Consider the following 20951-nt stretch of genomic DNA (forward strand, 5'->3'; position numbering starts at 1 on the left):
GTGAGCGAGATGACTAGGCAGCTATCTTAAAAGAGAGGCTTCTTACCAGATTGTATTAATTGCTCGTGTGTTATCCCCAGTGTGTACAAAGGCATATGCTTTGATCCAGGCAGAAAGCCAATCCAGGTTGGGAATACTCTGAATAACATTCAGAGTCATAGATGCTACTTCTGCACCTTTCACAGAAAGAGACAGCAAACCTAGGAACACATAACAGACATTATGTTGCTGTGTACATATTACTCAGTATTCTATGACAATGCTAAAGTTTTAGTCTGGCAGGATGTAGGACTATTAATTTCAGTTTGCGGAGATCCTTTTCTAATATTACATCTTGCTGTATGCCCATGGATCAATCAAAACACAGCATCTCTCTACTGAGAGCTTTCTAATTAAACCCTATTTGGTACTGTATTATTTTTTTTTTTAATCCTTCAATAAATACACAGCTTCGCTCCAACTTTCACTGCACTACAAGATCCAAATATATTATATTTTTTCTTTTCCATGCAGATAAAAATATCCATGGTAAAAGAAGTCAATAGTTCCCAAATATGGCTTTTGTTAAATAGGAGGTGAAATGCATGCCTTGCTGAGAAGTACAAAAGGTGGAACAATAACTCGCTGAAAGCGAGGCATGTGACACCTTAACGTACATTACTTGGAACAAAAGAAATGAATTCAAAAATTTGCTATTGAAACAAAATAAAAGCATTCAAATAATTAAACAAACCAAAATAGACTAATGCATTTAACCTGTGGTTCTTTAGTTTTAAAAATACATATATAGGTGATGCGCTAATTAAAAAGAGGTCCTAATGTGGCAGAACAATCAATCAGAACACCATCATTCAGATTTCTTAATATTTTACATTTTATATTACACATAAAACATTATACATACATATAACATAAGAACATGATATTTTTAGACATTTAAGATATATTACTGACACAATTATATACGAAAAAATAAATGAATAAAATCTATAAGGTTACAAATACCAAGTGACTAAAAATCCATAGCAGTTGTTGAACAAGAAAACATTTTTTTTGTTTCCTACTATATATTTTTAGTCTCACCACGGTGAGGGTTTTAGAAGCAAAGTTTCTGTAAGATAAACCGACGTTGCTGGATGGAAAGGATCTTCCTAGAATACACGTTTTATGAGCTGATGCTCCAATTTGAATATATGCAAGTTGCAATATTAGAACATTTTTAGCCTATACATGCTTTTCCAAGGTGATCAGTGTTAACTCCTGTTGGGAGTTTTACTCACAGTCCCACGGACCTCTTGGATAAAGCCGCCGTTGATGGAGCGAAACATGTTAGGGAATTACCTGTGACTTACAAAAGGACTTTTGCTGAGTGACATCTGTAGCCCTCCTTATTGACTGGAAACCATCTTTATTTACTGGTGGACTGTGCACTTTGGTGGAGTGGTGACCCAGAGAGATGGAGGCGGTGCCTGGCCGGAGAGTGGATTACCTTGCCGCATACTAAGATCTCAAAGTGACGGGAGACGTGACCACAAAGCAGGCTAAGTTCTCGGTCCCTCCCTGGGCTGTGGTCCGTGAGACTGTGAGTAAAACGCCCAACCGGAGTTAACACTGATCACCTTGGAAAAGCATGTATGGGCTACAGATCTTCTAATATTGCAACTTATATATATTCAAATTGGAGCAGCATCTCATAAAACGTGTATTCTAGGAGGATCCTTTCCATCCAGCAACGTCAGTTTATCTTACAGAAACTTTGCTTCTAAAACCCTCACCGTGGTGAGACTAAAAATATATAGTAGCAACCAAAAAAATTTTTTTCTTGTTCAACAACTGCTATGGATTTTTAGTCACTTGGCATATGTAACCTTATAGATTTTATTCATTTATTTTTTCGTATGTAATTGTCAGTAATAGATGTTTTTAAGACTATAATGTTCTTATGTTATATGTATGTATGTATGTGTGTATGATGTTTTATGCGTAATATAAAATTTTAAATATTAAGAAATCTGAATGATGGTGTTCTGATTGATTGTTCTGCCACATTGGGATCTCTTTTTAATTAGCACATCACCTACGGTATATATGTATTTTTAGTTTGCTCTACACGTGTATATTGGTGAGCTGTCACGGGTTCACATGGCGTTATGCTGCTATGATTAATTAAACAGCTTCATTGCTGATAAAATTAATATTGAGTTATAATAATTGCCATTTGATTAGCACCAGGTGTTGTGTAAATATATATTTTTTTCTAGTTCTTTAGTTTTAACCTAAAAGTTCTCGCTATGATTTGAAGTTCAACAGCTAATGATTGCTGATCGCTGGAGTGAGCTAGCTTAGACAACATGTAGCTGATTTAGAACTACATGTTCCAGCATGACTTGTCTGACATTGACTGAAACTTGTACTTGCAGAAAAAATGCTGCAGCATAGACTGCCTACCTGTGCATTAGAATATACATTGTGAATACTATGGGACCTATGCTTTACAATTGCTTCAGAAGCCACTAAAATTAAGTGTTCAGTTGTACCTAAAATGGCATCGAGTGCCAGTGGGCACTGCCTCAACACTTCCTTGTAACTCGTCACAGCTGAACGTTCCTGCCCAGCCTTCTTGTACAAATTGGCTAACATCATGTTAATCTAAAAGAGAGGCAGAAAAAAAGTAAAGCAAAATAATATACCAGAAAGAAAAATGTTCTTAAACTGATAAATAATGGGGTTAATAATACCTTTGGGGTTCTTTGTCGGGAAGGAATTCCATCCAATATGGCAACAGCATCTTTGTCCTGTTTAAGCATTGTATAGCACTCTGCCATTTTATATTTTACTTCAATCTCTGATGGAAGGCTCTGGGGAAACAAAGATACAACAGTAAGGTTGTCGCCTTGCCGACGATTACCTCCTTCCACTCCAGCATCCAAGACTTCTCCTGTGCTGCTACCCTACTCAGCAACTCTCTCCCCCATCAGTCTGTAGGGATGAAAACGTGTCCTGAAAACACACCTATTTATTAAAGCCTACCAACTCTTCACACACTCTTAACTCACATCCGCTGTCCTCCTTCTCATCTCTTCCCATGTCCCCTTCCAGTTTTACACCCAAACCTCCACCCTCTTGGTTATCACCCTGCACTATGCTTGTCTCCAGTGCATTCACAGTCAGCAACTCACCGTTTGTTTTTCGTCCCTGTACTGTGGGTTGAATTATTTTATATTGTTTTTTTTATATTTTTGCAATATATATTTTTTGATTTTAAAGCAAATATAATCTCTAGCAACAGAAAGATATTTAATATCAGCAGATTATTGCCTTGAATAGTACATACAATCAAATATAGATATCGAAATAATTGGTAGCAACTAAATATCAGTTATGAATTAAACAACATATAATAACATATTATAAAAACAAAGAAAGAAAAAGAAAAACATATTACAAATAAAGACAGGACAAAACACAAGAGAAGAAGAAGGGAGGGAGAAAAGGGCAGGAAGGAGGGTAGGGAACCTGCCTAATGCACCAAGAACTCAAACCAATGCAGACTTATAAATCGCAGACTATTTAAACTCAAGCCAAGAGCACCAGGTAGAGAAGAATTCCTTATTTTTCTCTATTCCGAGATGGAGATCCTCCATATACATATATAGGTCTATTCTAGTAAACCATTCCTTCAAAGAGGGCGGTACTATGGACCTCCAATGGACAGGAATTACTGCCTTTGCAGCACAATTGATGAATTTAAGTAGGGATTTTTTGTAAGTAACTAGGGGTCAAGGTATAGATTTAAGAGCCAAAAGGATGGGTCAGAGGGGACTTTACAAACCAAAACTGATGCAGAGAGAGTAAGGACTTTCTCCCAAAAGGGGTGTAGGGCTGAATATTCCCACAAGATATGTAAAGGCAAACCTTCAGCGGAATTGCAATGCCAACAGCTATTAGGCACATTAGGAAACATTTTCGCCAAAATTTGGGGGCATCTATACCAATGTGAAGCTACCTTATATTGGGTCTCAATAACTGAGTAGCTAAATGAACTAGCAAAGGAGTTAGCAAAAATCTTATGGCAATCCTGGGGACTAAAGGACACATCACGTTCCCAATCACCAAGAAATTTTGGGGTTCCGAATATATATGTTCAAATTAAAAATTTATAACATGTAGAAAGGTGGTGTGATGGGCGTGTAGGTGCCAGGCACATGTCTTCAAAAAGGGTCAATGGTCCACTGCAGGCCAATCGCATTTCACGGCTTTGAACAAAGTGCTTGAGTTGCAAATAATGCCAAATCTCAGCAGCTGGCAACGCCCATTTAGGCTGTAGAGAACCAAAAGGCAGGATCCTCCCAGAATCAACCAGCTGGCCGACCCATGAGACACCCTGCTGTGACCAAATACGAAAGAGCGCCCCAGATGCACCCTGGGGGGGAGGGGGGGAGTCGGTGTTGCCGCAGAGAGGGGTTAAAGGTGAAAAGGGAGAAGTAATCCATGTATGTCTCCTCAGTTTGTACCACCTCACCAAGGTAGGTCCTATCGATGCGTTAAAGTAGACACCCTGGATCTCCACGGCTATAGTGAAAGATCAGTAGAGGCGGAATGGTTTTCCAACTGAACCCACTGTCTTGCATCTCCGTCCCTCGACCAGTCCATTATTCTACCAAGTATAATAGGGTCATAATATATTGTCGAAGCTGGATTATTGGCTGAGACAAGATCAGTTTAAAATTGAATCGCAGCGACACCATCTTGCGACTGGCCGCAAGACGCCATCTTGGAAATTAGATCGCAAGACGCCATTTTGCGAATGGCCGCCTAAGCGACATTTTAGATAAACTCACATTTTAGTACATGTGGCGAAATTATGATTAGCATCATGCGATTGCATCTGTGACCATCGCCATAAGTTACGGCGATTCACCAAAAGCCCACTTCATGACTTTACGTAGTTTGGGTGCTCTGGATAAAGTGTATATTATTATAACTCCCCTAAAGGATATATTTCAGAAATGGCTGTACAGTATGTCAAAATTGGATTGCATTAGCTAAACAGAGCAAATGGCCACGTGACAACTAGCCTGTGTAGACAAGCTTCATGGACATAACGTCTGCTCTCACTCCAGGTGGCCCTGCTCGACTACAGCAAGAGGGTTGTTTGTAGCACCTTACATTAGCAGGCTTCCTACAATAAAATACCTTCAAAGCCAAGAGTGTTATCTGAGGTTTGGGTCTTGTAGCTGTGCTAATTTGCATCCACACAGGCCCTGGGAGAACAAAGACCAGTATTTTGGAGCCTGAAAAGGGTGGGGGCTGCTGGGGCATGAGCGAGTCATGGAACTATAAGGCTCAGCATTCCACACTGCTAGGTGTTCACTTAGTTTAAGTGAGATTTAAGTGCACCATTTCTCAAACACACATTAATACGCACAATTGCGCTGTTAACTAGTCGCATATTAGCGAATGCATAAGATCCTGTATGAAAACGCTGTTTATTAGCTTCATGCGCACGCATCTGCCCCAAGTTAACTAGCGTCTTTACATCACACCCCGCATACTTACACATTACATATTCACATAAAAGGTTTAATAAGCTTTAAAGTATAAGATTTAAGTTTGTTCATTTAGCATAAATGATGTGAAAATATGAGATATGGTAAGAACTTACCCTTGTTATCTCTATTTCTACGAAGTCCATAGGGTTCCACAGGATACCTTGGGGGTATAGGTGTGACGTCAGTCGCAGGGCACCAAAGAGTTAAGCTTTCAGCCTCCCAGGATGCACTAGGTCCCCCTCCTATACCCCGCCCCCGGGCCAAGGCACCTCAGTTAGTTACCAAGCCATAGGCCGGAGGAGGAGAAGGAAGAGAGAGAACAAAGATCTGGACACATACAAGAATCACATTCTCACCAGAGGGAGACGGAAAACCGGTGACCAGAGCAAAGCCCATCTGCAGCACAGGTGCGACAGGGCGGGAGTCCTGTGGAACCCTATGGACTTCGTAGAAATAGAGATAACAAGGGTAAGTTCTTACCATATCTCATATTTTCTATTTCAGGGTCCATAGGGTATCCACAGGATACCTTGGGGATGTCCCAAAGCAGTATCCTTTAAGGGTGGGGACGCTCCTGTGCAGAAAGGAGAATCCGCCGCCCGAAGGAAGCATCCTGAGAGGCGAAGGTGTCAAACCTGTAATACCTCACGAAGGTATGGACAGAAGACCACGTAGCAGCCTTGCAGATCTGAACTGCCGAGGCACCACGTCGAGCTGCCCACGAAGGACCCACAGACCTAGTGGAATGAGCATTCAGAGAAGGAGGGACCGGTAGGCCTTCATGAAGATAAGCTTCAGAAATAGCCATACGGATCCAGGCTGCCAAAGTTTGCTTTGAAGCAGGCCAACCCTTTTTACGGAAGCCATAGAGGACAAACAAAGCGTCCGACTTCCTAAACGAAGAAGTGCGGTCAACGTAAGTCCTTAAGGCCCGCACAACATCCAAAGAGGCCTCACCCACGGAAAGACCCGGTGAGTTAAAGGCCGGAACAACTATTTCCTCGTTAACATGAAACTGGGAAACAACTTTGGGAAGAAACTCGGGCCGAGTGCGGAGCACTGCCCTGTTCCCATAAAAAACCAAGAAAGGGGGTCTACAAGAAAGAGCCCCTAACTCAGAAACACGTCTGGCCGAAGCAATGGCCAGAAGGAAAACAGTCTTAGCTGTTAGCCATTTAAGATCCACTGAGCCCAGTGGTTCAAACGGCGGTCCTTGGAGAGCCCTCAGGACCACAGCCAAATCCCAAGGCGCCACAGGTGGAACAAAGGGCGGCTGAATACGGAGAACACCCTGCATAAAGGTGCGCACATCCGGGATTGTAGCAATCCTACGGTGAAACCAGACAGATAGGGCCGAAACCTGTACCTTCAATGAAGCAAGGCGAAGCCCATGATCTAGTCCCGCTTGCAGGAAGGCGAGAATCCGAGACAGACGAAACTCCCGCGGTGCATAACCTCTCGGTCGACACCACTGGAAGAACGTATGCCACACGCGATGGTATATCCTCGCGGAAGACGGTTTCCGAGCTCGTAACATGGTACGCACCACAGAGCTGGAAAACCCCCGGGACCTCAGCATGGCAGTCTCAACAGCCACGCCGTCAAAGACAGCCGAGTCAGGTCCGGGTGAAGGCAAGGACCCTGAGACAGAAGGTCCGGTCGTAGCGGCAACCGCAGAGGACTGTCCACGGACAGACCCTGAAGGTCTGAGAACCAGTGCCGTCTGGGCCACGCGGGAGCTATCAACAGGAGCGTCCCTCCTTCCTGTTTGAATTTCCGGATTACCCGTGGAAGAAGGGAGACCGGAGGGAACAGGTATGCGAACCGGAACGTCCACCGGACGGACAGAGCATCCACCAGAGACGCCCCTTCGTCTCTTGTGCGAGACCCGTACACCGGCAACTTGTTGTTGTGCCGGGACGCCATGAGGTCGATTTCTGGAAGACCCCACCTGTCCACCAGTAGTTGAAAAACGTCCGGGTGCAGGGACCATTCCCCCGGATGAACGTCCTGGCGACTTAGAAAGTCCGCCTCCCAATTTAGCACTCCCGGGATGAAGACCGCTGATATGGCCGGAAGATTGCGCTCCGCTCAAACCAGGATCCGAGAGACTTCTACGAGAGCCGCCCGACTGCGAGTTCCTCCTTGCCTGTTTATGTAGGCCACGGTGGTAGCGTTGTCCGACTGGACCTGCACCGGGCGACCCTGGAGAAACCGCTGTGCCTGCTGGAGAGCATTGAAGACCGCACGGAGTTCCAAGATATTTATTGGAAGCTCCGCTACTGTCGGCGTCCACCTGCCCTGGAACAAGTGTGGACCCGAAACTGCTCCCCAGCCCCGAAGACTGGCGTCCGTTGTCAACAGGACCCAATTTGGAACCCAGAACGGACGTCCCTTGTTGAGGTGGGTCGTCTGTAACCACCACGCAAGGGACAGGCGAACCTCCTGGGTGAGCACAATCGTCTGGGACTTCAAAGACTGAGTCAGCCCGTTCCACTTGGACAGGATCAGGTGCTGCAGAGGTCTGGAGTGAAACTGGGCGTATTCCACCATGTCGAACACCGACACCATGGAGCCCAGTAACCTCATCGCCGAGTGTAAGGACACCCGGCGGCTGTGCAGGCAACTGCGCACCCTTGACTGTAAAGCAGAGATCTTGTCCTCCGTCTCGAAGATCCTTTGCTGTCCCGAGTCCAATAAGGCTCCAAGATGCAGAATCCTCCGAGACGGGATTAGAGTGGACTTCTGCCAGTTGATTAGCCAGCCGTGCCGTTGCAGCAGTGCAATGGTCAGGTCCAAGTGGCGTAACAGGAGCTCTGGAGATCCTGCCACCAATAACAGGTCGTCCAAATACGGCAACATGCGGACTCCCTGCAGCCGCAGAGAAGCCGCCATGACCGCCATCACCTTGGTGAAAACACGTGGTGCTGTTGCCAGGCCAAAAGGTAACGCCCGAAACTGGAAGTGGTCGCTGCGGATTGCAAACCTGAGGAACTGTTGATGGCGCCAAAGAATAGGGACATGCAGGTAAGCGTCCTGTATGTCCAATGACACAAAGTAGTCCCCAGGTTCCAGCGCCAGAATGATGGACCGTAGGGTCTCCATCCGAAACTTCGGGACTCGCAAAGACTTGTTGAGTGCTTTGAGGTTGAGAATCGGACGATATGACCCATTGGGTTTCTGTACCAAAAATAGATTTGAATAGAAACCCTGGCCCCTCTGGGAGAATGGAACCGCCACTATAACTCCAGCCTGGAGCATAGTGTGCAATACCTTCCGCAGCTCCGTAGCCTTGTTCCGGTCTGATGGGAGACCCGTGGTGAAGAAGCGAGCCGGGGGTCTGTGCCGGAAGGAGAGGGCGTATCCGTGGGAAACCACCTCCAGAACCCAAGTGTCTGTCGTAGTGGTCGACCAACACTGGGCGAACTGTAGCAGGCGGCCTCCCACCCTGGGATCCCCCAAAGGGAGGCCCGGACCGTCAGGCCGCAGGCTTGTCATCTGGCTTGGGAGCCGGACGTCTGGTACTCCATGCCTGCTTCCGGGGCTTGACCGATTTCTTAGGGCCAGCCTGTCGAGGAAACGACTGTGGTTTGGGCCTGCCCTGGGCCCTAGATGACCGAAAGGACGATGGTCCCGAACCAGAAGGAGCAGCGGCCGACGGGAGACAAGCAGATTTGGCTGCCGCCAGCGTGGCCACAATCTTATCCAGATCCGGACCGAAGAGAACTTCTCCGGTAAACGGCAACGCTTCCAGACCTTTCTTGGAATCTGCGTCCGCCTTCCAGGATCGCAGCCACAAGGTGCGACGAGCAGCTACCGCTGCTGAAGAAATTCTAGACACCAGAGTACTAATGTCTAGAGCCGCCTCGTTGATGTAGGTGGCCGAATCACAGAGATTGCCAATCAACTCCGCCTGTTCGGCCGGACAGTCGGATTCAAAAGAAGCCTCTAATGAATCCGCCCAGCGCTCCATCGCTCTGGCAACCCAGCAAATGGCCATAGCCGGCCGTGCTGCCCCCCCTGCAAGGGAATAAGCGGACTTCAGGCAGATTTCTACCTTGCGGTCCGTAGCATCCTTAAGGGAGGACATGGATGGCATCGGCAATGTGGCACTACGGACAAGACGGGTCACGTGAGAATCCACCTGTGGAGGGGATTCCCACTTAGCAAAATAATTATCCGCGAACGGATAAGCCACCGCCAGGCGTCTCTGCGGCTGGTATCTTTTGCCAGGTTGTTTCCACGCCTCCTCTAAATGGTCCACCAACTGACCCGAAAGAGGAAAGACTGTGGCATCGCCCTTCACATCTTTGAAAAAGGCATACTTAGATTTAGCCGCTGGGGGAACTTCGTCCTCAATCACCAAGGCTGTGCGGACCGCCCGAATAAGTCCAGGAATATATACTTTGGACTTAGCATCAGCGTCCTTAGTATGGAGAGATTCCTGATCGTAAGGATCAAGAATCTCCCCATCATCAGACGTCCCTTCGTCATCCTCATAAGGAGCGGACAGAGACGCCACCGGCCTTTTATGAGGCCGCATCACAGACTCCCCTTGCAACACATCCGACAAGTGCTGTACAGAACTCGTCAGGGAGTTAACCCACGCTGGCTCCTGAGAACCCGGGAGCGGGGAAATAGGGAGACTGTGGGGTACCACCAATTGTCGTGGGAACCCCTGCATGGGTGACGACACCACAGACTGCTGGGACAAACCCCTCGGAGTAAACGTGGGCTACGGAGCTAACTGGCCCACTAAAGCTGTTAACGCCTGAGCGAAACAAGCCCAGGGCGGCTCCTGTACCGGTGCTGTAACCGTAATAGGCCGCGCCATGGACAAACACTGCCGGCAAAGGCCCTCCGCGCTACCCTCCCCCTCCGCTAACGGTACTTTGCACGTGGTACACTGTAGCCGGAGGGGAAAATCACTTTCAGACATGATGGCACCACGTATGTGACCTCTCTCACCAATTAAGTACTAAATAGGCGAGAGACCACCCTGCAGCACCGCACCGCAAGGGCTTTAGCAGAAGAACAGGGACAGTAATAAAGCTGACAGTTTAGAGAAGAAAAGTTACAGGCAGCAGCGCTAGCACAGTCACATACAATGCAGAGAAATAACAATTCCTGCACTAACAGCGCTGATCACTCAACTACACAGACACAGGGCCTGGTAGGACACAGCGCTGCATACACAGACCTGACCACAGCGGAGGAGAGGTATGCGGGGGGACCCAGACCACGATGCTTCCGTCCAGCGCTTCCAGCAGCGTTCACCATGCGTTCTGGAGAAGATGGCCGCCGAGGAGCAGAGAGGAGGCTGGCCTGGGGGAGGAGCGCTGCCACAGGACCAGTCGGCAGCATGCAGAGAGGGCTGTGTGCAGCGGGGGAGGCGCCGGCTGTGAGACAGGGAAGGCGCGCTCCCCTGGCATGCATTTAACCCCTGGGACGCCGCAGCGCTACCGCTCTGCTGCGGTCCGCTGTCCCAGGGGGTAGTGGAAGCGCAGGTTGGTCGCCTGGCTCCACGCTGCAGCCAGTCCCCAGGGAGCCCCCTGCCTGGGGACTTAGGACCATGTGATCAGCGGGGACCCACCGCGGGACCCCGCTGCTTACCTCTGTCCCCCTTGAATCCGGCCATGGTCCGGAGCATCTGGGGTCACCGCTAGCTGTGACCCCAGACGCCCACCAGCATCCCCGGATCAGTACCGGCGTTCTGGTACCGGCGGGGTGTAGGGAAGACAGCATGGACGTCAGGACTGACTGTCCATGCTGTTCATCCAGATGTGCAGCCACAGCTGCATGAAGAATAAGCTTCAGGGGCTCTTCTAGCCCCCACTCCAACAGGTGCACCCGACTCCGGCCGGGCACCAAACTAAACTGAGGTGCCTTGGCCCGGGGGCGGGGTATAGGAGGGGGACCTAGTGCATCCTGGGAGGCTGAAAGCTTAACTCTTTGGTGCCCTGCGACTGACGTCACACCTATACCCCCAAGGTATCCTGTGGATACCCTATGGACCCTGAAGTAGAAATAAAGATTATTTGGTAAGGTTTTATACATGATAAGTAAGCAGTGATTGGTATTGTACTGATGCGTACTCTTTCAACAGTATTCCGGTACCATCGGTGTGGAGATCGCATCATGCATTCTCAACTTATGGACCGCAGAGACTTCAGGCAACAAAATGTACATTATATGAACAACTGTTAGGATTTTGCATGAGGCAGGAAACCAGAGACCCCCAGTTGTTAGAGGCTGGGTTGTGTCTATTTGAATCAACCTGTTAAATGCCTTGTAACATATGCCCTCTCCTTTAGGACCAATGGTATTAGCAACAAACTTCTCTATTGTGTTATTTCTGGGGGATATAAATATGTGTGCACTGACCCTGGGTTCCTAGTCTTTGTGCTGAATGCTGATTGACGAGGGGTTTCTTGCTGATGCCCCACACACGGACAATAGACCGCTGCGTATGTATAATTGTACTTGGGTCCGTATAATGTCTTTGCGCTAAGATTATATGAGGATCATAGCGTGTAACTGCTGCACTTTTACTTGAATAATACTTTGTGCTTTGGAACCACAGGTTCTAAGTCTGGAGTCTTTATTTACTGTATGACTGCGTACGCAAATTAGTGTCATCCTTAGAGGTTTATAGGAAGGATATTAGAAGGTATAGGCAGGGGTATATAGAGGTTCAAAGGCAGTATCCTTAGTTGAGGGCTCATAGTGAATTCACTTACCTACTCACACGACACATACAGTTATCGATATCTCAGCAAAGGGTGGAGTGGCCACATGCAGGGTTTACCTGCAACCGCTTTGTGCTGAAAGATCGCTATCTGTTTTCGTGTGAGCCAAGGAAGCTGACTAGAATCCAGGGACAAGAGAGGAAAAAGTTTGTTTTCCTTTGTTGATAGAACCTAACGTTTAAAAGGGTGCCGCAGTATTGAGCACGCGGCTGAGTCGCAGTTTTGCGCACAGTAAAGACGCACTTTTGCGTACGCAGCTAAAAAGTTGTCATACGGTTGTGTGGTAGTCGCATTATTGTGTATGTGACTGGTCGCACAATAGCGTATACGTACTTCCGGTTGTGCTGCCACGTGTTTAAATAAAGCCGTTGAGGTTTACATTTTTCAATTGTTATCAATATCTGGGTTAACGTGTATTTAAAAAGTGTGTAACAGTGAGTATTTGTTGGTAAGGGTAACTTGTTCCCTACAGTTAGAGGTACCGTATGACCTTTAAGGGCTAGGTGCTAGTCGCTCGGTAAGCAGCTTACCGTTCTATACACAGTAGCAGGTGTACATGTTGTCTTTGTTGTAGGGAGGTGCGTGGAAGTAGCCGACTTAAACTTCCATAAGTGTGGAAGTTGCCTTACTAATTCTTATCCGGGTGTGGAAGTTGCCTTTTTCAAATCTTATCCAGGTGTGTAGGCGCTGCCGTTTAAATCGTCCACAGGTAAGTGAAAGTATCTTGATTGTCTTTCACCAGATTAAATCTTTATTGAAAAGCGGAGGATTTGTCTCAGAATGGGGGCCATGCAAACAATAGAGATGTTAGACAATGATGTGCTGCTAATGGAAGCGCCGTTTGGATCGGCCCGTCGTATTATGCATACTAAGTACGGTACTTATGCGATAAGGTATTGTGATGTATGGTTTAAAATGACGATGAAGAGTGTTAGACCGTTTCCCAAAATTGGTAGTTTTGATAAAAATGTACTAGATAATGTCCGGGATCACATCATTCTGATGCACTCCCGAGAGAAAAAGGTCAAATATTATGAATGTTTAAAGTTGTGGCAGCATGAAGGGAATGCGTGGCTTAAAAATGCGCAAGCAATGCAAACTAGCGTTGCGAGCGCATTGCCAGAGAATACATCCGCGACGCTGAATTACAATACGGGCGAGCCGTAAAATGGAGCGCACGTGCAGCAAGGTAGCGTTGTGGAGAGTATTGCCGGCAGTTGACGCTCACCACCCCCACCTTATGTGGATGGAGGTGCAAGTAGTTACCAAAAATACCCATAAAAATGTAACAAGCAATTTGTACCCTCTCTTAAGCAACCATAAAGAAAATGTTTATGATGTGGATGATGAGCCTATTGTAATGACTGCCATTTCCCATGCTGTGCAAATGATAGATGCTGCATCACCACAATCACGAGTGGTGCCGCCATCTTCATCGGCAACAGCAAGGGAAGTGCTAACACCCTCTGCACCCGTAGAGGAAGTTGTTAATAACATACGTAGCAGCAGCAGATTAAACCCCCAGCCAGGTAACAAGGTCAAAGGTAGCAGCGCTGCCGGTCTGCATCCCATTCGGACAATAACCGTTCCGAATGGAAATGCAGATGCGAACGGTGTAGTGCCCACGAGGGAAGTAGTAATGCATTGTCCTTGGACAAGAGCAGAACTAAATTCCATCATAAATGATTTCCCCGATCCGAAAAAGGAACTAGCCAAATGTCAAAGATTTTTGAGAAATTTGGGTAGTTCTCATGAGCCAACTAATAAAGATTGGCGTGTGGTGTTAAGGGCCTGTCTACTACGCAATACCGACGTGACAAAATGTATCACGGATTGTGTATTGGATGGTGACGTTCCCTTAACAGACCAAGTAAACCAAGGTAACATTTCCCGCATTGTAACTCAAATGGGTATATATTTTCCAGTAGTAGTTAACTGGAACAAAATTTTCACCATTAAGCAAAAGGAGAGTGAATCTGCAGAAGATTATTGCGACCGGGCTCTGCAGGCTATCACCCAGTACACTGGGTTAGAAGATATTAAAGATAGCACTCACCACAGGGGAATGATAGTCACAGGACTCATGGACGGTCTGAAAGAGAATTTAAAGACTCGGGTTCAGACCTCACAACCTGGCTGGAGGGGAGTCACAATAGATGCCCTCATAGAATCTGCCATAGAACATGATAAAAACATCTCAAAGAAGAGAGAGACCCAGAGCGAAAAACTAATGGCTGTCAGTATACAAGCTCTGGAGGGAATGACGGTAACATCACAGCCAACAGACACACTCGCATCTGCACACACACTTACACCTGAACAGTTATATGCCCTCACTAACCCCACGCAACAACAAACACAGCTCTAATCCACAAACCCTATACAACCACAGGTCCCATACTACTCACAAACCTCATATTCCCCACCATACCCTTACCCTCCCTATCCTTACCCATATCCACCACCATTACCCTCTGCTCAAACCTCACAACAACACGTGTCTTCACCCGATCCACAAACATGTTTTAATTGTAAACAACCAGGACACTTAAGTAGAAACTGTACAGTAAAAAGAGTAGGAACCCCAAATCAGGGAAGACCTGGACATCCCCATAAGGGATATGCACAGAGACCAGCAAATGTCCAGCAGGCACCAGCTCCAATTGTGGCCGTAAATGCTTTATTGGAGAATGGTAGCCAACGCTAGGGGTCAGGTCATACCTGTTGTCTACAGATAGTCAGGTTAACGGGAAGTACTAGGGAAGAACCGGTCATGATGGTTGATGTAGCTGGTACTGAATATCCTTTTCTTGTAGACACAGGGGTGACCAGGTCAGTGATAAAATCTCCCGTTAATTTACAGGTGACCAACGAGACAGTACCAACAATGGGTGTAACAGGTAAAGTGGAACATTATCCTTTAACAAAGTCCACAGAGGTTACTATTGGGCTGTTGCATACCAGGCATTCCTTCCTTCTGGCTGCTGCGACTCCTACTAACCTGCTGGGTAGAGACTTGTTATGTAGGATAGGATGTGTTATATATTGCACCCCTGATGGTGTATTTTTAGATATCCCAGAGAGAGTTGCACACGAAGTGCGGGATATGTTGGACACTACCCAAAGGATAATGTATCACTCTACAAGTTTAAATGAAAATCCATCTCAGGTAGATGAAATGTTGTCCCAAATTCCAGATTCCCTTTGGACTAAGGATGGACAGGACACTGGATTAATGGCAAACATAAGCCCAGTAATAGTAAATTTAAAAAGCAGTAGGCAAGCTCCAAAAATTCCCCAGTACCCACTAAAACAGAAGGTAGAATTAGGGGTTTTTCCAATAATTGAGCGATTATTGCAACAGGGAATTTTAGTTCGAACAGCTAGTGTAGCCAACAGTCCCATCTTCCCAGTGAAGAAGAGTGGTGGGAGGGGTTATAGGCTGGTACAATACCTTAGAGGTGTTAATAAGGTAGTAGAGAGCCAATTCCCTGTAGTGCCAAATCCAGCTGTCATCCTGATGCAGATCCCACCAAATGCAACCCATTTCACTGTCATTGACCTCTGTTCTGCTTTCTTCTCTGTGCCTCTCCACCCTGACTGTCAGGATCTATTCGCATTTACATACAGAGGTGTACAATACACATGGACACGGTTACCCCAAGGTTTCATAGACAGCCCCAGTATCTTCTCCCAGGCATTGCACGATTGTTTACAATATTTTCAACCTGCAAATGGATCTGTTCTAATTCAATATGTGGACGATTTATTGCTATGTTCTGACTCGTTTATGTCATGTTTGAATACTACTAAACTTTTGTTGCTTCATCTCTCGCATACAGGACACAAGGTGGCTAAGGACAAACTACAGCCGTGCCAATCCAGAGTAAAATATTTGGGACACTGCCTAATCCAGGGGTTACGACAGCTTACAAATGATAGAATCCAGGCCATACAGAACATGACACTGCCGCAGAATCAACAGCAAAATCGTACCTTCTTGAGAATGTGTGGATACTGTAGAATGTGGATCCCAGGTTTTTCTATTTTGGCATCGCCTTTACAGGAAGTAGTCTCTTCCTTAAAGCCCGATCGTGTCATACACACAGAGGAATCAGAACAGGCTTTCCTTAATCTTAAGGATAGTCTGACAAAAGCTCCTGCATTGGGAATACCTGATTATGAAAAACCTTTTGATTTGTATTGTACGGAAGCCGATGGTTGTGCTGCAGGTGTCCTTACACAAAAACATGGTGATGCCAGTAGGCCCGTAGCATACTACAGTGCCCAATTGGACACTATGGCAAGATCACTCCCCACCTGTTTGAGTAGTGTAGCAGCTACCGCTTTATTGGTGAGTAAAAGTGAGGAAGTAGTATTGGGTCATGATATGATTGTCTACACTCCCCATGCTGTATCTGCTCTGTTGAACTCAGCTCAAACCAGACACGTCTCTTCGGCTAGGTTTACCAAATGGGAACTAGCTCTAATCGCACCCGCAAACATCACTGTTAAACATTGCAGCACGCTGAATCCAGCAACGTATTTACCATATGTACAACATGATGTACAAAGGGTGGAAATAGGCGAGTTGCTGGCGGGAGGTGAGTTCAGCGGACATAATGATACGCACGATTGTATGGAATATCTGAATCAGACCTTTACTGCTAGACCTGACATACACGACACACCTTTAGAGAATGTGGATATGACTTTTAATACGGATGGGAGTTGTCATAGACAAACAGACACAGGTGAATTATGTACAGGTTATGCTGTTGTAAATGGCACAGACATCATAGAAGCTAAACCTCTTGGTCCTCCTCACTCAGCCCAGGTGGCAGAGTTAGTAGCACTAACTAGAGTGTGTGAACTGGCAGCAGGCAAATCTGCTAACATTTACACTGAGTCGAGGTACGCGTTCGGGGTGGTGCACGATTTTGGGGCTCTATAGCATCTGAGAAATTTTATGACAGCAGCAGGCACACCAGTTGCACATTCCCGACACATAAAACAACTTTTAGAAGCAATCCAACTGCCCAAAGCGGTGGCAGTAATTAAATGTAAAGCCCATACATGTGAGGATGATCCGGTGTCACTGGGCAACAACAGAGCCGATGAAGCTACAAAATGGGCAGCAGGGTTAAAAATGTTTTCTCCCACTGAAAAAATTTTGTCTTTCCAAACAATTGATATGCTGAAATTAATTGAGATGCAAAATTTGTGTTCAACTCAGGAAAAGTCCATTTGAAAGTCCAAGGGATGTGGGCAAGAGTCCTCCGGGCTCTGGAGGGACGGACAAGGTAAACCAGTAGCCCCCAAGGCATATTACCCCAGCCTGGCTGAGGCAGCAAACGGTCTGACTCATCTGGGAAAACAAGGTATGTGCAAGTTGGTGAGAGCATACTGGTGCGCACCATGTTTTTCTACACAAGCAGAAAAGATAGCAATGTCCTGTCTGACCTGCTTGAGGAAGAACATAGGGAAAGCGATCCCTACCGCACCGTCAGACATTCCACCGACTGATGGACCTTTCCAGGTGATACAAATTGATTTCATCCAATTATCACCCTGAAGGAATCTTAAGTATGTATTAGTGTGCACTGATGTACAGTCAGGTGCATAAATATTGGGACATTGACAGAATTTTCATATTTTGGCCTCTATTCACCACCACAATGGCTTTGAAATGAAACAAACAAGATGTGCTTTAACTGCAGACTTTCAGATTTAATTTGAGGGTAATTACATCCAAATCAGGTGAACGGTGTAGGAATTACAACGGTTTCTAAATGTGCCTCCCACTTTTTAAGGGGCCAAAAGCTATGGGACTATCAACTCAAAAGCTATTTCATGGACAGGTGTGGGCTATTCCCTCGTTATTTCATTATCAATTAAGCAGGTAAAAGGTCTGGAGTTGATTCTAGGTGTGACATTTGCATTTGGAATCAGTTGCTGTCGACTCTCAATATGAGATCCAAAGAGCTGTCACTATCAGTGAAACAAGCCATCATTAGTCTGAAAAATCAAAACAAACCAGAGAGATAGCAAAAACATTAGGTGTGGCCAAATCAATTGTTTGGAACATTCTTAAAAAGAAAGAACGCACCGGAGAGCTCAGCAACACCAAAAGACCCGGAAGACCACGGAAAACAATCTTCTGTGGTAGACAGAAGAATTATTTCCCTGGTGAAGAAAAACCCCTTCACAACAGTTGGCCAAATCAAGAACACTCTCCAGGAGGTAGGTGTATAGGTGTCAAAGTCAACAATCAAGAGAAGACTTCACAAGAGTGAATATAGAGGGTTCACCACAAGATGTAAACCATTGGCAAACCACAAAAACAGGAAGACCAGATTCGAGTTTCCCAAACAACATCTAAAAAAGCCATTACAGTTCTGGAACAACATCCTATGGACAGATGAGACAAAGATCAACTTGTACCAGAGTGATGGGAAGAGAAGAGTATGGAGAAGGAAAGAACTGCTCATGATCCAAAACATACTACCTCATCAGTGAAGCATGGTAGTGTCATGGCGTGGGCATGTATGGCTGCCAATGGAACTGGTTCCCTTGTATTTATTGATGATGTGACTGCTGACAAAAGCAGCAGAATTAATTCTGAAGTGTTTCGGGCAATATTATATGCTCATATTCAGTCAAATGCTTCAGAACTTATTGGACGGTACTTCACAGTGCAGATGGACAATTACCTGAAGCATACTGCAAAAGCAACCAAAGAGTTTATTAAGGCTAAAAAGTGGAATGTTATACAATGGCTAAGTCAATCCCCTGACCTGAATCCGATTGAGCATGCATTTCACTTGATGAAGACAAAACTGAAGGAAAAATGCCCCAAGAACAAGCAGGAACTGAAGACATTTGTAGTAGAGGCCTGGCAGAGCATCACCAGGGATGAAACCCAGCGTCTGGTGATGTCCATGCATTCCAGACTTCAGGCTGTAATTGCCTGCAATGGATTTGTAACAAAGTATTAAAAAGTGAAAGTTAGATTTAGGATTTAGTTTGTCCCATTACTTTTGGCCCCTTAAAAAGTGGGAGGCACATATAGAAACCATTGTAATTCCTACACCGTTCACCTGATTTGGATGTAATTACCCTCAAATTAAATCTGAAAGTCTGCAGTTAAAGCACACCTTGTTTGTTTCATTTCAAAGCCATTGTGGTGGTGAATAGAGGCCAAAATATGAAAATTCTGTCAATGTCCCAATATTTATGCACCTGACTGTATTTTGTAATTGGGTTGAGTCCTACCCAGCGGCCACTAATACTGCTGTGTTTACTGCCAAGAAAATAGTTCAGGAATTTGTATGCAGGTACGGTATCCCTAAAATCATTGAGAGTGACAGGGGTACTCATTTCACAGGTGATGTTTTTCAAAATATGTGTAAGCTGATGGGTATTAATAGTCAACTTCACACTCTCTACCGACCGCAAGCCAGTACCAAGGTAGAGAGGATAAACGGGACTATTAAAAATAAGTTAAGTGAAATCATGGCAGAGACTGGACTAGGATGGCCAGAAGCGTTACCTTTGGTCCTACATAGCATAAGGACCATTCCTAGACCCCCTCTAAATCTGTCTCCCATTTGAAATACTGTTCGGTAGACAACCTCATTTGATTATAAGTCCACAGGAAGACTTGAAGGGTAACAACGAGGTAACTGTAAAGTATCTTATATCAATGAGTAAGCAATTAAAGCAACAGCAGCAGAAACTGAAATTGTTGTCCCATGATATGCCTGAAACTAACTGTCATGATGTTGAACCAGGAGAATATGTTCTGATCAGAAATTTCTTGTGTTCAGGTTGTTTGACTGATCGGTGGGAAGGTCCGTACCAGGTGCTGCTGACAAGTTCTACATCTTTGAAGGTGACTGAGAGAGATACCTGGGTCCATTCCACTTACTGCAAAAAGGTCAATCAACCGGTGGAGAAACAAGTCGGAGAGAAGGCTGATAGCATGGACCTGTCGCTCGCGAGCTTGTTCCGGGAGGATTGAAAAGGTCGTAGTGAGATACCTGAACTAAGAGAAATTTGCAGGTTGCGACAATGGACGGGCCTGCTGTGTTCATTTTCATATTCTCTTTTAGAGTGTTCACAATCCTGGTCGGTTCGGGAATATCCAGTTTCTGTGATGGGAGACCGATTGAGGAAATGGGAGCTGATGGCAGTGCTGATGGAGTGGAGTCAGGAGGAGTGCAATGCCAATCAGGGGAGTGTCTGACCAATCTTAGTACTGTTATTGTTAAGAGAGCTGTCATTCCGGATACTCGGGGACGGTGTGGAGGTTTATCGTCTGAAGATTCCTGTATTTGTGAGCTTTGTGGGTCCCTAGTTGATGAGAACTGTATCCAACGGTGCCAACCTAAATATAACCCGTACTGGGGTGGGTATACTTTAGCGGATTATCATTGCCTACCATGCTAAGTGTTAAATCAAACTGGATGCTGGGTGTGTTCACATGTGCCACAGGGACAGCATAATGTAGGGTTGGTACCATTTTCGCTGAATATCAGGGAAATTTTAGATTTACAATAAGGGAAAACATTGGATGGAAAATTTCTCTCATCCAAACCACCTCATTTCAAACTACTGTATATCAATTCCAAGTAGATAGATCACTTTT

General features: G+C 45.8%; 1 protein-coding gene across 2 annotated transcripts in view; it reads right to left on the reverse strand.

The window, feature by feature from the left end:
- Positions 1 to 20951, reverse strand: part of ANAPC7 (anaphase promoting complex subunit 7) — a 55830-nt gene that overhangs the window by 21917 nt on the left and 12962 nt on the right. For both annotated transcript variants that reach the window (XM_088449196.1, XM_088449197.1), the window contains 3 exons: positions 2739 to 2858; positions 2538 to 2649; positions 47 to 200 (listed from right to left, as the gene is read on the reverse strand). In XM_088449196.1, the coding sequence (XP_088305322.1) occupies positions 47 to 200; positions 2538 to 2649; positions 2739 to 2858 (386 nt within the window). The remainder of the gene's footprint in view (positions 1 to 46; positions 201 to 2537; positions 2650 to 2738; positions 2859 to 20951) is intronic.

The sequence above is a fragment of the Taudactylus pleione genome, unplaced genomic scaffold, assembly GCF_031769625.1.
Source record: "Taudactylus pleione unplaced genomic scaffold, aTauple2 ptg000479l, whole genome shotgun sequence".
NCBI classification, from domain to species: domain Eukaryota; kingdom Metazoa; phylum Chordata; class Amphibia; order Anura; family Myobatrachidae; genus Taudactylus; species Taudactylus pleione.